Raw genomic sequence first — 16842 nt, forward strand, 5'->3', positions numbered from 1 at the left:
TCGCGACGCGAGGATATTTCTAAACTGCCTCCTCGAGTGATAAAGCATCTAGTGACAAATCGTCAGAATCATTGGACTGCGAATGAGAACTGGACCTGCTAGTTGCAGAATCTTGTATATCACTAGCTGGGTTTTGGTTAAAGCCATTAACTGTTTGGCCCTATTGCTCGTAGCCTTGGATCTGGAGGAAGATAGACAGGATGCCAGTCAGTGTCTTTGAAAAAAAAAAGAAATCTGGGGAGACATCTCGACAAGTAATCGTGTCAACAACTCGAATTCGCATATCAGCCTCGACTGCCATAACCGAAGCTGAAGCAATGCAGTGCCAACTGTACCAACTGTACTACATCCGCGCCCAGAAATTGTTGCATTCTACGACAGGGGTCAATATAATCTACGAAGCTTTTCAGAATTCTCATATATCAGAGGAACATATTTATAATTGACTGCGCCGTGACTAAAACACTGTCCACCTATGCCAATATCGAGGCAATATCAATGACTATTTACAATAGCCGTGACCTGTCCTCCCTGTGATTTTTGGGCGGGTTGTGTCGACAAGACCGTTAGTGACGGGATAGTATCCATCAATCGCCTGTTGTATGCAGACTGCATTCCAGTCATCTCCCTGAACATGATGGCCTTTGAACCAATGGCACTACAGAAAGAAGATATCGGTTAGCAAGCAGCTTTTATGTGTGTTCTTTTACTTACCCTTCCTTCCGCCGGGTTGTAGGATGCCTGAAGCGGCACTGTCAGCTTTGATAAATACTTGTTCCAGAGTCTAACACTAACCTCTCCAGAGTAATTGTTGACACATGCGTTAAAAGTTAATTGCCAGTCAAAAGTCAAACTATTGTTGACACCGCTATCGCATGAGCACTGGGTGTGAAATCTGGCTTCAACCATTGAAGACGAAAGTAGAAGAACTGGAACGATCTTCGTGACATCAATCATGGTAATCTTCATCTTGAACTAGGGATTGAGTGGTGTCGTATGGAAGGAGTTGATAGTGTTAAGAATACTGTGTGCCTGAAGATGCGAGTAGCGCTGGCTATTCTTATAATTCATCACCTTCAAGTAACAATGCCACACGTATCTTTCAGCCAACCAATTACCTATCCTTCCGGCTTCAAATTACCTTGTTAAACTCTAAGCATTAGAATTCCAGTGACAAACATCAGTACACCATACCAACCCCCCTTTGTTGAATGTTAATTGTTTGGCCCAGAACCTACAGAATGTTTAACAATTTTGAAGAGGAGTAGATAGCACAAAGCAAGCCCGGAAGTCAATTACAAATAGTCTGGAAAGTTTCGTAGGCTACTTCCGTACACCAATCTTCTTACGCCCACTTGCTCGGCTCGAAAGTCAAAAATTATGGTTATTTCCACAATTCAAACTTAACATTCAAGCCGAAGTAGTGGGGAGCATAGCGTCAGTGGACGACGAGCCCACACCACCACGTATACCTCGCTGGTATACCTCGTTGGAAAATCGGAGACGAAGAATACACTCTCTCTAAGTTTATGAGCCTGGGATTAAGATTTTCGCTAGGCAAGAAGGGGTCGACGCAAATGGAAGAAGCCTTTACATCTCGCAAATCACTTGGGCACCTCCCCCAGTAGTCATGAGTCATGACTGCACTTTCTCCTTTGCCTTGTTCAAGCTCGTATTGACTAGAAATACTGCTACGTAAAATCGAGTTGCCTCTTAGCCGCTCGGGCAATTACCATTGACACCGGTCAGAGTAATGTCAATCGTATTGCCCATGGGTTCGTGTTACATGACAGAGGTGCGTTAATCCAGGCCACTGTATGTGTTCCGCGCAAAGTAAGGAGTGGGGTATCTAAGCGAGCTCAGGGTACTGTAAGACTTACGCGAGCGCTCTACTACTGCATCACTTTTTGCAGCAGGTCGCACTAAAAGGTGATGTAAAATTCTCACAACATAGGTACTACCCAGAGATGATGTTTCATCCACCTCTTGTTCGAGGTGTTTCTATTATTTGACCTGTAGTGTATACTCTCCCCAGCTAACTCGTTGTCATCGTTACTCCTGCTGTTAGTTGTACCTTATCCTCTAGCTTACTTTTATTATTCTCCCACTCCACCTCCCAGCTTAGAAATCACATCCCTCATTGCATCACCACCAATTTCCTACCTCCAGACCATCATAAACAGGCTTCATACTCAGAGGTTCTCTCCATTCTGTCTGTTTCTTTGTTTGCACGTGACCGGCGCAGGGATTTAGTCAGAACTAACGTTCATACTCCATTCTACGGTCAATGCCGCTTTGAGTGGCAGTCCGTTGTTTTTACTCTCAATTACTACCTGTTGCTGTGATTTCCCTCGAGAGGACCCTACTCGTACTACCCTTAGTCCAACTTCTGTAAAGTTACGTTCCTTCTTACTTCCATATTTTCAAGGCAATGTATAGTAGTAGTGGTAGTGTAAGAGCAAAGGTAGTGGCGGTAGTGCTTCTAGATTAAGAAATAATTATTTGAGATGGCTGCACCAAAGGTAAAAGTGTATCGACGCTAATCAAAGGTCTTGCGAAAGTTTGGCGGGGCGGTGATAGCCGAAGATGCATGCAAGCGAGCTCGCTAGTCTGTTTTGCCCGCGACTCGATATGCCTCGAACATATGTTTTAATTGTGATTCCTGAACGTCTCCGGCTTCCACGGTTTACTATTTCTCACGGCTGAATCTGGCGAAGATAATAACTCATAATAGACCAGAGTAGCACTGAATCAACCTCCGCAGGACTCACGGAAGGTTCCATTTGTACCACGGTGACAATCCATGACCTTTGCTGCCATCCCCCATAAATGAATGTTAAAAGTGTGGATATTCTAGAGCAAAGGCTCAAGTTACTCTCTCTTCCTAGCCAAATTCCCTTGCTATAGCCTAGCCAGTTACGATGCGCGAGCCGAAATCTGACCTGTTGTAACGTTTACGGAAGTTGTAGAAGGTGAGCAAGAGCCTGTGCCCCTTGACAGTGACAATTTCCAAGGATTTCCACAGGACGAAAACTGTAGAACATTACCCACACGAGTACCACTTTTCTAGAGATTAACATTTATCAGGGGGGATGGAGTATAGGATCTTGAAAATTTCCTGTAAAACCTAGTGATGTCTTAGAAGTCTATCTTCCGGATTCAGCGGCTTTCATTCCATTAATGTCTCATTTTCCCCGACCACCTCCGACTCCCCAACACCTCCCTTCTGGTCGTTTATGATTGTGAAAATGGTTATGGAAAAATGCTTTGGAGCTACGTGTACGAGTATCAATTTTGAAGAAATTTGATATTATTTCAGGAAGGACGGGTAGTAGTCAAGAATAATGGGTTTTACAAGGGGGGGGATTTCTAATACTTTTGGCACCCCACGGTAGTTCCCCGCTTAAGATTTGATATTTGAATAAGTGAGGATAGTAGTCGAAAGGTTACTCCCACTTCCGGCGTAACTAACTGCATCTTTAATTGTTCGTAGAATAATATAAATACGGTCGGATTCTCTTCGTCAAAACCTTTATTACTGAACATCTCCATCTCCATCTCCTCTCGTCCAAACTCAAGTGCTCGAAAATGAAGCCTTCAAGTATCTTATATCACTGGGCGGTTATATCCTTCGCCACTATTCCAGGCGTTACAGCCGCTAAGCATAAGGAGTGCTCTTGTGATGTATGGGACGGCTATAATTGGGTGTACGACTGGGAGCTCACTTTCAACACCTGTGTAAATAACTATAGCGGCGAGGTAAGTGATATCGAAAAGGAATTGCCATCGAGATATACTAACCAATCCAGGCTAATTACAACCATGGCTTGGGAAGGGTATGTTACAGAAAGTCCCATCAATCAATGTGCTCTAACCCTCGGTCTGGAAATAGTGCAAATGGTATTCAGGACTACGGGTTGAAGGAGATGTCTGGACTCAGTCTTGCTCGGCCCAAGCAAGTCAGGGTTACTACCATGTCACCAATGATGCTCTTGACTATCAACGAGGGAAGATTATAGGAAAGCAAGGTCATGGGTTCTGTAAATAAGTCCCTATATCGCTTGGTAAATGCTTATGCCACCGAGATATGTTCAGGCTGTTCGCTGGAGTACTCTCTTGTACTCAAAATTCTTTACATTACTCTTATGTATCTAAATGTCACTAGCCTCTTCTACTTCAGGAAGGGAACGTCTTGAGTCAATCTTCTGCACGTTAGTGCATAATTACTTCCTCTGTGTACTACCCAATTAAAAGAGTCAGCTAGCGAACCTGATGACCAATGATAAGGTAGTTCTCATTCAGCAGTCTGGGACACATTATTGGCTGGTAATTACCATGGGGGGTTCTAATACTTTTGGCACCCCACTGTATGTAGGATGTTCAACATTGAGACCAGTAGAGAATGTTACCCCCCTCCTCTAAACAAATGTTAAATTTTCTGGTTGGTTCCACGCCAATATGTTAACGTTTTTTGAGGAATAGAGATAGGGAGGGGGGTGTGGTGGAAGAAAAGAGTAGTAGTAAATCGAGGGATAATAATCGTCGGCGTAGCCCCCTCAGAGACCCCACCTACCTACCAACCCCCCCTCTAGTAGTCGGTAGAAATAGTTAGTCGTTTTCACGTGATATCCCGTATCACTAAAATATAACTTAATGGAAATCTACTTAAATTAATAGCTAGTTAAGGCTAAATTTATATTAAAGATTATCGGAAATATATAGGATTATAAATTAGTAGTCGGTAGTCTAGAGATAGGTATACCTCCCGCGGAATTATAGTATAATCTATCTCTACTTATAGAGCCTCCCTCTTACTCTATAAAGCTAGCTCCTACGTAATATATAAATCTTTATCAACTGAAGCTTAAATATTATTATCGTTGTTATCGTCGTCGCTATTAAGAGGTAAAATAAACGCTAAGGGGTTATTATCGAATTATAAGTTAACTAGAGCTTTTTCTATAGGAGTAGCCTCTTCAGTTGTAAGCTACTCCTTATAATAAGTGATATATAAATCTCTCTCTTCGTTTAACTTAATAATATTTAGCTTAATCTTCTCTTAGTCTCTTAAATATTATAGGTTTTAAAGCTTTTGTTCTATGATTCTAATAGCAGTATTACACTTCTTAATTTTATTACTCTTAACCTTATTCTAATAATACTACACACGTTAGTGATCTGCCTTTTCCTTAAACCTCTTTTTCTTCTTTTATATAAAGCCTAAAGCTGTATCTATAGCTCTACTACTAGTCTTAATTCTCTTATTACTATAAGCTATAAATTCAAGCTTCCGTTTGTTACGTTTAGCGATTTCAGCTTATATAGTTGTATATTCGTAAGCTGCGACTACGCTAGTATATATAATCCCCCTTATAGTATTAAAAGAATCGGTATAAATAGCCTTAGAAGAACTACTTAATATAGTATCCGTAAGAGGTTATATCTTCTTTTACTAGTAATATAATATATTTATAGCCTCGCAGAAGGTTTCTAGTATCTTTAGTAGCTCTCCTCGTGTAAGAGAAAGTATAGTCTCCTATACTAGAGAAGGGGTTTTCATTATCTAGTAAAATATAAAGCTCTTTAGTTATAATCTATAGCTTATTAAGAATCGATAGAACGCTATAAACCTATTAAAATATAAGTAAAATATACTATAATAAATAGATAGTTCCTTACTTTTATCTTATTCTTAAGTTTCGCTTTATCTATAGGCTATAACTCGGAATTAATAAAGCTAGCTTTAATATTTACCGGAGTAAAGGTTTATAGTCGTATTTTAAGTAAGTTAAATAGGAAATCTTCAATTGAATAGATAATCTTACCTAATCGTATAGCCTTTTATATAGCTTTAACGTACTAGTGCTTATAAGGTTGAAATAGCCTGATGTTAAGAGGTTATATAATATACGTTATATAAGGTAGAAAGGTATATAGTATGATATTATATTTAAAGCACTTAATTCTAAAGTCGTTAGAATTATAAGATATATAACCGTCTATTAGAAGAAGAGTTTCTAAGCCCCTAGGCTGAATTTTAACGTGCTAGATAAAATAGTCTAGCTATTCTAGAGTAATCTCTTTATTAGTATAACTAGTATTAGAGACTCTAATCCTCTCGTTACCTTTTTAGTTAGAATTAAACTACTTCTTTATATACTCCTAACCTTTAATAATAATACAAGAAAGAATCTTACGCCTATTAGCACAGATACCTTTAACTAATATTACTTACTTCCTATTTTCAGGCGAATCTTAGTAAAGAATATCTTTAGTGTCTTCTAGAATATAAATAGTCTCTCCTTTAGATATTCCAACACGGAAACTACTCTTATTAAAGTTCTATATATAATCTAGGGTAATACTATAAGAGATAATATACTTTTAATAACTATAAAACTAAGAGATAATTTCCTTCAGCTTTTAAGTATATTTCCTCTTTATATCTAAGGTTTTTATTTTCCTACTCTTCACACTTATAAGCTTTATTTTTATAAGCTTTCTAATATATAATTCAGAATAACTTTAAGGTAGATTATATTACCTTAGTATTATAGAAATAATCTTCTGAATTATCTATTAATTAGCAGATAATCTAGTACGATATTAACTATAAATATAATACCGAATAGCTTTAATTTCCGTAGAATTAAGGTATAGTTCTTACCTTAGCTGGAATATAGCCCGTCCTATATAAGAGTTCTTTCTCTAGCGCTATAACTATTATAGTCTATCCTTAATATTAAATATATATATAGCCTCCGCAGCAGAGCACTAAGGATAATCTTAAAGATATTAAAGAGCTTTATTAAACGTAGCTTAATTATATATCTTCCTATAGCGCGTCCTTTACCTCTAATTATAGTTTAAAAGGAGTTCTAACTCTAGATACTCACTTATTAGGATAGGTGTATTTTAAAGTTCCTTCAGTATAAATAATACTCGAGTATTAATAGGTATAGATATCTTCGTAGATATAGAATAGAAAAAGCTGAATTAGGTGTATAAAATAATATAAGAATTAAAAAATTCCGAGTCATTTTAATAAAGTTATTTAAGTTACGATAATATAGTATAATAATATCCTTCTACACGCGACGTGTAGATTTAATATCTTAGAGCAGATTAACCTACTCCGAGTCACGTTTACTTAATTACGTGAAAATAACTAACTATTTCTAAACGACTAACTATTTCCACCGACTACTAGAAAGGGGGTTAGTAGGTAGGTGGGGTCTCTAGGGGGGCTACGCCGACGATTACAGAGACGACCCCCTGACGATATAGAGACGACCCCCCCCCCACTAAACTAACCTGTAAACGTCGGCAGTAAGCCCGGTATACGAGCTACTACTAATTTTATATAAGACACATCGTACTAAATACTATATTAACTATTATACTAAATCGATTCTAAAGCTTCTATTCTTAGCTTTAATACCTTCGCAGATATATCTTCTTCTATTAAACTACTTTTATTACCTCCTACTAGTTTATACGAGTCTTTTAATACTCTCTTTAACGCGGTATAAGCTTACGCTATTATTACTAGTTATACCTTTACTATAAGTCGTAGTTCAAAGAAACATAGTTAAATTATTAAGGTTCTAAGCTATAAAAAAAGTAGCTATAAGTTCAAATTAAAAGTAGAAGATTCTAATCGAATTTATTAGCGAAATACTTTTAAATCAAATTACTTATTTTAAATCAACGTAAAAAAGCGACTTATAAGTTAATAGAAGCTTTACTACTCCGAATTAAGCTTATTAAGAGAGTATAATCACCTCCTAAGAGAGCCTTAAGCTTTCATAGAGTACCGCTAATAAGAGCTCACTTAAAGTACGAAATCAACTATAATATCTTACTATATTAATAGTATTCTTACCTCTCAAACTACCTCTATTCTTCAGAGCTAACCTAAAGGCTCGATTCTTATCTACTAAGATATATATAACATAATATCAAAGTATAATCGTAAAGCTCATAAAGCGACTAGTCCTACTAAAGCTTTAATTCGAGATTTAAAAGCTAAATAGCTTACTAGGAAGGTAATATTTAAGTATAAGAGAGATAGAGATAGCTATATATTAATACTATTTATAGCAGATACACGGAGTATTAATTACCTTAATTAATACTCTGATATCTTACTTTTAGACTATACCTATAAGATAAATAAGTTCGATATACTTCTTATCGACATATTAAGTATTAATAATATAAGACGATTATTTTCCGTTACTTTTACCTTCCTTAATTCTGAAGTAAAAGAGAACTACCTTATAGTAGTACGTAAAATCAGCTCTCTCTATAAGGAAGGTATCTTCCTAGTAATAATTAGTATAGACTATAAACTTACCTTAATTAACACTCTTAACGTCACTTTTCCTACGATTCAAATAAAGTAGTTTCTATACTTTTAGTATATCTATAAGAACGTATTAGCTAATTATAAAGGAAAATTTCCTACTATAGTGTATTAGAAGGAATTCTAAGTAGGTTTCGCTACTATAGCTTAAGCTATATCCGATTAGTAATATATTAATATATTAGAAGAGTTTTAGAACAAATTCAACTAGAATAACAGTGAGCTTTAGTCTATTAAATCTGTAAACACGTCCCTTAATGAATTAATAGTTACTATAAATAAGAACCTAGAGAGAGAAGCTATGATATATATCACTAGTTAATAGTTTACTCTATACTACTAATACTTCGTTCGAGCTTAGGTTAATTAATACTTTAATAGAGGCCTTAGTACTACCTCTCGATTAGAAAGCGCTTACTATATACTTAAGAATTAGATTATAGCACTTACTAAAGACCTTATACGTGTCTAGTAATTAATTCAGCTTATAATTAGCTCTTAATTAAACGAGAATTACGCTATAAAACACTGTTAAGCTTAAGTAACACCTACTAGCTTTTTAAGGCGATTCTACTATTAATTAGTAGGTAAAATCACCTATTTTAGCTTATATACTTTACGGAAATAACACGAGCTATAGTGTTAACATAGAGGTAAGTAGAATCCCCCGGTATATATAAGTTTATAGAGCTATTTAATAGGAATACCTTATTAGTATATAATTTAAGAGCGAGAAGCTAGAAATTAAAGTAAGAGTTACTCTATTATAAAATACATTTTATAAGTCCTTTAATAATATTTAATACTAGCTTTTATACTATTCGATTTCTACCCTTATTAACATTTAATTCAACTTACTCTAGGATATACTTTTAAGCTCCCTTCTCTTCTAATTCTTAACTTAATATTAAGGTAAAATCGTTATTCTAAGGAAGTAGAGTAAAGAGCCTTAAGTAAATAATATAACTAGTAAATACTCGTAGAATCTAATTATATTCTCAGCTAATTTAAGTGTATTCTACGCGAAAATAAGTAAGCTCGATTAGCTTATTATTTAGCTTATACTCTATATAACTATAATAAAAAGAGGTATATTCGTTGCCGCTATATAAAGTATAATAAGAGCAATTATCCCTTTCCGTATAAGAGGATAGTAGTAATACTTAAGATAGGTGAAATATCTTATTTTTAAAGCTAAAATCAGCTAGATAAGCTAGTATTCGTATTATAGTTATCTTAAGGTTAAGAGGTATAAGTAGAGTTAGAAGTAATCCCGGAGATATAGTATAATTAGTTATTTTTTATATTAGTATCTTTTCCTTTACTCTAAATATTTTATTTTTAATAATAGTAGTATTACCTATGTAATTTAACATATAGTTGTTTATAGTTACGTAGTAGAATCTGAGGATTCTGCTATATTTAATGTAGGAGGGGTCGTCTCCATATCGTCAGGGGGTCGTCTCTGTATCATCCCTCAGTAAATCTCTTGATGCATTAATATTAGACTTCAGCTTAGTTCGTCGATCGCTACATTGAAACCCCACGGAGAAAGCTTGCCACAATTGTCTCGCTAACGATCAAAGTGTAATACGGGCATTCTGGGGCATTCCGTGTCGTTCGACCACCAAACTTTTCGTATGTTATCCTTTTCGTGTATTAATTTAAGGTTTGGAACATCAAGGATTATCGAAAGCTTATTGACATGGTTGTTTCCCCTCTTTTACTACTATTTCCTCCTCTCGCTAAGTGTTAAAATTCAGTTAGGTTCCACGCCAAAGGTGGAACGTTAAGAAAACGCGGCAAGGAAAAATATCAGAAATGGTTTGACGTAACATCCCACAATGGCTGTGATAATAAGGTGGTGTGGTTTAGTGTTTCGTATTTATCCTACCATCCTACTACCATCCTCTCCCCCTCCCCCCCCACCCCCCCCTAAAAGAATGTTAAAATGCTAGATTTATGAGGCGGAGGCTTGAAAGTCCATAGCTGAGTGGTTAAACAAGCTTATTAAAAGGAAAGCATAGGCTAAAATCTAGTCTGTTGTAAAGGTGAAGGTAATATAGAAGGTTCAAGATACACATCAGGGCATAAAATAGCTCTTCTTGTTGGATAAACCCCCTTGACGGATATCCACACTAGCCCCAGTTTTCTACAACATTTAATCTTCATTTAGGGGAGGCATAGTACAGAAAGAACAAAACCTAAATCACAAATGAGTGATACGAACCATAGCCTTCGATGTACCTCTCGCATATGTCGACTGTGCACACAAAGATGAGATTATAAAGATCATCTCTCCTGACCACATCTTTCCTCGACAAATAGCCATTTCACTCTTTCTACTTCTCAACAACGACAATCAATCAGAAAATAACGACATGAAGCTCAGCAAAGGACTCACTCTCACCGCCTTGTTCTGCACTGCTCACAGTCTACCGGCTATACTTGATGGTGAAATTTCAGTTACTGGAAATGATGGAACACGTCAAGACCTATCGGTTCCACAGGTGAAAGCTGACGTCCCGGCTGAGAGGTATTTCCTGCGCCTTCCCTCACTGCATGCAAAATGTTAACATGTTCTGTCTCTGCTAGCGAGGGACGTGACTTCATTGGCCATCTTGAAAAACGCACCAACGTCGGCGACTTGCCTGGCAGGGTACTAAAGATCCCGAGTAAAGCTGGATCAGTGACTGCAGCACTGGGTGTTATCACTATTCAAGCGATAGTCAATCAGGCCGAGCAGTTGTCTTTTATAATTTCGAACTCGGACCTCGTCGCACAAACAATCGAGATACGAGAGCAAACTGCACATGTGGCCGCCGTGATTGTTCAAGTCGCTGCTCAGCACATGATACCCTATAATCCCTATGGCGGTCTCAAACCTGGCCAAACCATCAACTTCGTGCATTACAAGTCGAGTTAAATCATCTTCTAGCTAGTTGGAGGATCACGCTCGAAGTGGCAAAATTCGATAAGAGTTTGAATGTGGAATTTGGAAAAATCTTTGTCTTCTAATTAACATCTCTACTTACATTCGTGTTGAATGAATTCAAGAACAGTCTTTCAACCATCCCAGAAATGCTTGTCTTTGTGACCACGAACCTATCCTCGGTGGCAGTGGCTGCTCCTTCAATTGACACGATCTTTATGAGAAGAAAGGGTGCAGTGCTCTTTTCATAATCGCTTACAGAATTGGCCTGCCTTCCAAACTCGTGAAGGATTATCAGCCCACTATAACAAATCACTCATGTTCTTGCCTCTATCACCGAATGTATATTTCATATTCAGTTCTACATAACTACTGGTATTAGAGATGAGAATTATGATTCAATTTTTACGCCTACGTAGGTAGTATCGGAGATTTTGTAGTGTCCTCAGCAGTATTCGTTTCGTATTATTAGCTTAGTATTCAGATGGTCTCATGCGTACGCCGTACAGTATTCTTAAGACTAGACGTACGAGTAGGGGCAGCAATAAAACTATATTATACGGGAATATATTCTAATATCCTCGAGTACAGAGCTATACTTAAAGGGCAACCAATCCTACTAGTAGATTGGTAGTGGAAGAGTTACTGTTCTAAGACTGTAACTACAGGTGCTTATATGCATCTACATGCAATAGGCAGAAGTAAGGTAGGCAACAAAGGAAACAGATGAGTCAATCACCATGTGATAGAGTCCCGTGATTCATGGCAAGAGAGTACCAACCTTACAGGAAAAACCAGGTTCCGCCCTACTGTAGGAGGTGTACTTTCCTCAAATGATAACCTCTCAACTATTAAGAATTCCTTATTACTGTCAATTGACTGTCAATTGATAGTTACTGAAAACTTGTAATAGAAATATACTTATTATTCTAGGAAAGTGCCCCTCCTATAGTAGAGCAGAACCTGCTTTTTCCTTAGAGGAAAGAGATCAAAATAGCTGGTCGTATTCTAACACTTTACTCGTATTCCTAGATTCACGTGAACCCTCCTCGTATCCGTCCTTTTTCCCACCCCGCAATCTGTATTCATTCCAGTGTACCAGCTATTGATAACCGATTTTTTAGATTTTGTACTATTAGTACTTAGTATCTTAGAATCTATGGTTTTACCACCTTGTACTTTTAAATCGATATTGTTACCACTCAAGTAGGGCGCATCAAAATACGGGGAAGATTATTGGGAACACTGTATCATTTCCTGACTCTCTAGGAGAGAAGAGTGTGGGAAGAGTAGCCTTAGCTATTGACTCTGATTCGAACTGTCGGGCCGCTAGATGATCTCCCAAAATCCTGCAAATTTTGTTGATATCTGTTTAATCAGCGAGTTGCTGATGATGGAAGTGATCTTTGTGCTTCTCCACTACACTTCGTACCTTACTCGGTTTCCTTAGCTTTGCGAGCTTATCTTTGAAAATAGCGTGATAGGCAAGGTACATCATCGTCTTATCAAGGTCTGAATCTGACATGGTGGCGTCCGAGGACATATTGAAAGCATCTGGGCGAAATCGCCGTTGGCGGAGTTGCTATCCAGTGAGGCCCTATATGTTCACAGTTCTCGGGCACGGATCTCGTTTTTGAAGCTAATATAGTTTTAACCGAAGCCTGCAGGGTGAGGGTACAATCATTTTCTGTATTGGAAGTACAACGAACGATAAGTCGCGCCCAAACCTGCAACTCAAGGATGTCGTGAGCTATGCCAAGCTCCTACCACCGCAGCCACATTCCATCCTTGGTTTGGTTTCGAGATGTTTGTTTAAACCGATTTTCTCATTACTGGTTAAACTATTGCTTTTGCTGAGTCGTTTTTGCCACCACGTTCTGTTTTTGGATGAGTTGACACGAGGGCTTCCATTTGTCCTCCGAGAATTCAAACTGTGTAACCGACATGAGGTCTTGAAGCGCCGGGCATTGTCTCATTTTCCACTTTTGCCTCTAATACTTCTTCTTCGTCTTTGCAAGTACTCGTCACGTTTGGAAGCAGCTGCCTAGCAGTAGTACAGACCTCAGATTTTCATCGACGGTTAGTTGGTTGGGCAAAGTCGGGTGCGAAAGCGATTTGGGAATGTTAATCGGCCAAGGCGTATGTTTTCGGGTTGATTTCTTTGCTCATCTTATATGATTTGTATACATCTTAGCACCAGGGTGACCGTTTTCCCTTGAAGTCCACTTTTCTTATCAACACAGCGATTTTTTCATTTTCTTCAAATCAATCTCCGCCTGGGTTGTTTCACGCCCCCTCAACTCAGCTAATTTGACCCGCCAGATAGCCCTTGTGACAAGACCGAGTCGCCACGTTTGCCATCCAATTTCCCTTTCTGGTCAGCATACCTGAGCGCACATATGCTCGACATTTCTACGTACGTTGGACGCAGTACCTGATCGCACATGCTGTGTGGTGATGTATTTCCAGGAAGGTTTGTATCAAACATCATCGAAAACTGCGTCGAAGTCTTCAATGATCAACTTGATCTTTGTTGTCTTGGTCTGAACACTGTCACTCGAGGAAGTATCCTGGCACCCAATGTGCGCGGTGTCTGTGGTAGCTTCGAATCGCATGATTGAGTATGTGCGTTGAACTGGGAATTCACTCAGGGATGTGCTCAATGAGGGTAACGCTTCGGAAGAGCTTTCGGTGGGTATGGAAGATTTGCGATGCAACTGATCGTCATTCTGGGAAGTGTTGTTGGATGACTCGCTCGGTCTCTTGCTGCTAGACCATGTCAGTTTCTCAAGACACAAATGTTAACCTGTTGGGCTTCTCTCGTCACAGAGATGCCAACAACCTTGTGATGGAACCATGAGTAGCTCCCGCTGAGCTTGCAGATGCACACATATTGTTTTGCAGAGGAGAGTACTTTTGCTTGTGGAATCTTTGAAATATGATTGTAATTGTAACCAAAAAGGAGACTGACACTTCGCAAGAGCAAGCGAGACTAACGCCATTATTATACGATTCTGTCAAAGGGCATCAGTAACAGCTACTTAAACCATGATTCGTCTACGCGAACCAACTCTTGCTTTCAATGTTGCAGAATCTCACAAGGCTTCTGCAAAATTCTTGAAACCGAAGGTAGCACATGCTATGGGTGTTCCTTCAAAGATGGCAAACATATGTGTGCCAAGGACCTTTCACGTATTGTGGCAAGTTGCAATCTTGTGGTAGAGTGCAGCAGAAGATTTTGCCACCGGCTCACCCTGGAACAGACTGGCGTTCCGAGAGCGTCTATCTGCAGCAATGCGATGTCTTTCGACACTAGAACATGTATCGCGGCAATTTTAGTGGTACATGAGGCTTATCACACGGTCAGCCTGCCCCTCGGAGTCGGTGGCAATTGCTTACATCATTCTCTTGCCACAACACTGGAGGCTGTACCTCTGGGATCTCAGTATGTCCACACCGAACACTCTCAAATGCGTTAGGGTAGATCTTCGCGTCCTCCCGTGTGCGAGTGGAAATTCAACTCGGTGTGCTCGACTGTTTAGAAAGCAGGCTTCTTGCCTCGTTGAAGTAAGTAGCAATGTCGATAGTGTATTTCATTCGTTCTGTATACGCTTTGGTTCTAGCCGTATCTAGATGTAAGTGGCAACGACGAGCTGGAGTATCCTTGTCGTTCGTGAGGCGATCAATTGAGTAAGCGGGATCATCCGCGTCCTCAACCTCGCTCATCAATGAGCGGGTAAATGGACCTCGACAGAGGCTTATATGCCATAAAACACAATGACAAAAGTCTCAAACAACAGGGACTTGCGAACATGTGTACGCCACGAGGAACTTCCTCGGCGAAGAATGCGAGAAGGCATCAGGCAAGTTTTGCTTGAGCCATCATGTGAGCTTCGAGTTCAGGCTGAATGCAGAGGGATTGAAGGACTTGATACTAAATCTGCCCACACTTGGGCTTGGAAATAGAAAACTTGAACACGCATGGAACAAGCAGAAGTAATTATGTGGCGCTGAGATGGATAGAGAGAGAAATCAAGTGGATGATAGATGTGACAGGAGTCAGTCTTGATTGGGACTTTGGACCCCGCATAACCTGCGCGACGATAATTCCAGTAATTTCTGTTATCACTGTTTCTTAAGGGAAGACGACGAATACTGCAAGTCAGACGACGCGCTCAATAAAAAAATATCGAGCGAAGCATACACAGAGTAGCAAAAATTATGTGGTGAGGTGTCGCCTAAGGCCAATCCTTAGCCCGTTCCACATAATCCTCTCCGATATCGCTCAAGGATATCACCATTCTCGTTTAAGTCTTAGGGCACAATCCAAAGCCCAGACGTATTTTATCTCCGATATTGATTTAAATAAGAACTTTTTCGACACAACATGTTACAACGGCCCGCATAGCTCAATGCAAGTTCTCCCATCCTCCTCAGACCAAATTCATCCTAACAATTAATAGGGTAGAGCGCGTCACTAGTAATGACGAGGTTGCCGGGTAAGTTCTCCAGCACCTTCGATCGCCGACCCCAGTACTGATTTCAATTCAGTTCGATTCCGTCTGTGGGCAGTTAATTTTTTTTGGACTTTTTTTGGGGCTCTTGCTTTGAAGCAAACTTTAGAGCCGATGGGCAGTCAGTTATTTTAGACTTTTTTTTGGCTCTTGCTTTGAAGTAAACTTTAGAGCCGAGCCAAGCTCAATTTAGTAACCTCCGTTCTAATTCTCCGTAGCCGTTAGCCGACTCCGATCCATTCCTCTGTGGTTTCCATGTCACATTCCCTAGGGCCATAATCACAGGAAATACATTGACGTACGCTCTATCCTGTCCTTTTCAGCATTTCCTTTGATAATTATTACATGTGCCGAAAAGCTGCATCAGGTAGCGAGGGCCGCTGAGTGATACAGCCGTGCAACCCAAAATCTAGCACATCAGGACACTCGCTGTACTCTAAACTTGACACAATTCTCTACTCATTCCCTTAATAGAGTTAACCATAGTCTCTCTCCCCTATGCCGTCACCTCTTGTACCTCTGTTTCGTAAATTTGTGGGTTGTTTTGCTCTCTCGCTTAATTCCTCCAGTGTTCCTTCCCTCTGTGTTTTTTCCAGCCCTCGGCAACTGTGGCTACGGACAGGAAGACAGTACACGCCTGCCATCCCACATCATTCTGACGGTCCAGCTAGAACTGAACAGCGCTCTGCACCAATACGCTGGAACCTTGCGTGTTTGTTGAGCACGGGGTTGTGGATGGCTTCAGATGCGAGCTCTGTGATTTACAGGAGGTTTAGCTTCAGGCAATGGTAATCAAAATCGCTTGGGCTTCACTTGATGATAAACAGACATCGTTAGTATCTTGCACTTTGTTGTTGGCTTCATAAAGATTTAGAAGGCGTGCATCGGTATACTTTCTACATCTTTAACCATAAATCAAACACCCAAGAATCGAAGCTCATCTTCATCCACCCTCATAAAAATACACCATAAAAGCGAACACCTGAAATCCCCCTCCTCTTTTCCATCCGAACGAGTGACTACATCCA

At 39.3% G+C, this 16842-nt stretch overlaps 4 protein-coding genes across 4 annotated transcripts; 2 read left to right on the forward strand and 2 right to left on the reverse strand.

The window, feature by feature from the left end:
• Positions 1–436: 436 nt before the first annotated feature.
• ONS95_005735 (uncharacterized protein) lies at positions 437–1023 on the reverse strand. Its single transcript, XM_058499160.1, has 3 exons — positions 796–1023; positions 715–741; positions 437–658 (listed from the first exon to the last, which is right to left on the reverse strand). The coding sequence occupies exons 1-3, from the start codon at positions 967–969 to the stop codon at positions 503–505; spliced, it is 357 nt and encodes a 118-aa protein (XP_058351428.1). The 5' UTR covers positions 970–1023; the 3' UTR covers positions 437–502.
• Positions 1024–3588: 2565 nt separating this feature from the next.
• ONS95_005736 (uncharacterized protein) lies at positions 3589–4107 on the forward strand (the record flags this gene model as incomplete). The annotated part of the gene is made up of 3 exons (XM_058499161.1): positions 3589–3759; positions 3810–3836; positions 3893–4107. 3 exons carry the CDS (start codon positions 3589–3591, stop codon positions 4046–4048), a joined length of 354 nt encoding a protein of 117 aa, XP_058351429.1. The 3' UTR covers positions 4049–4107.
• Positions 4108–10590: 6483 nt separating this feature from the next.
• Positions 10591–11438, forward strand: ONS95_005737 (uncharacterized protein). The gene is made up of 2 exons (XM_058499162.1): positions 10591–10904; positions 10964–11438. Exons 1-2 carry the CDS (start codon positions 10750–10752, stop codon positions 11292–11294), a joined length of 486 nt encoding a protein of 161 aa, XP_058351430.1. The 5' UTR covers positions 10591–10749; the 3' UTR covers positions 11295–11438.
• Positions 11439–13780: 2342 nt separating this feature from the next.
• ONS95_005738 (uncharacterized protein) lies at positions 13781–14438 on the reverse strand (the record flags this gene model as incomplete). Its single annotated transcript, XM_058499163.1, has 3 exons — positions 13781–14069; positions 14272–14314; positions 14372–14438. 3 exons carry the CDS (start codon positions 14436–14438, stop codon positions 13781–13783), a joined length of 399 nt encoding a protein of 132 aa, XP_058351431.1.
• Positions 14439–16842: the final 2404 nt, after the last annotated feature.

This window comes from Cadophora gregata, assembly GCF_030347475.1.
Source record: "Cadophora gregata isolate MNR1 chromosome Unknown scaffold_16, whole genome shotgun sequence".
Lineage (NCBI taxonomy): Eukaryota > Fungi > Ascomycota > Leotiomycetes > Helotiales > Ploettnerulaceae > Cadophora > Cadophora gregata.

Coding starts and splice junctions, on each gene's coding strand:
- ONS95_005737 (XM_058499162.1), top strand. CDS start 10,750: ATGAAGCTCAGCAAAGGACTCACTCTCACCGCCTTGTTCTGCACTGCT. Junction 10,905..10,963: donor GCTGACGTCCCGGCTGAGAG/GTATTTCCTGCG, acceptor TGTCTCTGCTAG/CGAGGGACGTGACTTCATTG.
- ONS95_005735 (XM_058499160.1), bottom strand. CDS start 969: ATGAAGATTACCATGATTGATGTCACGAAGATCGTTCCAGTTCTTCTA. Junction 742..795: donor TCAACAATTACTCTGGAGAG/GTTAGTGTTAGA, acceptor GTGCCGCTTCAG/GCATCCTACAACCCGGCGGA. Junction 659..714: donor ACAACCCGGCGGAAGGAAGG/GTAAGTAAAAGA, acceptor TTCTTTCTGTAG/TGCCATTGGTTCAAAGGCCA.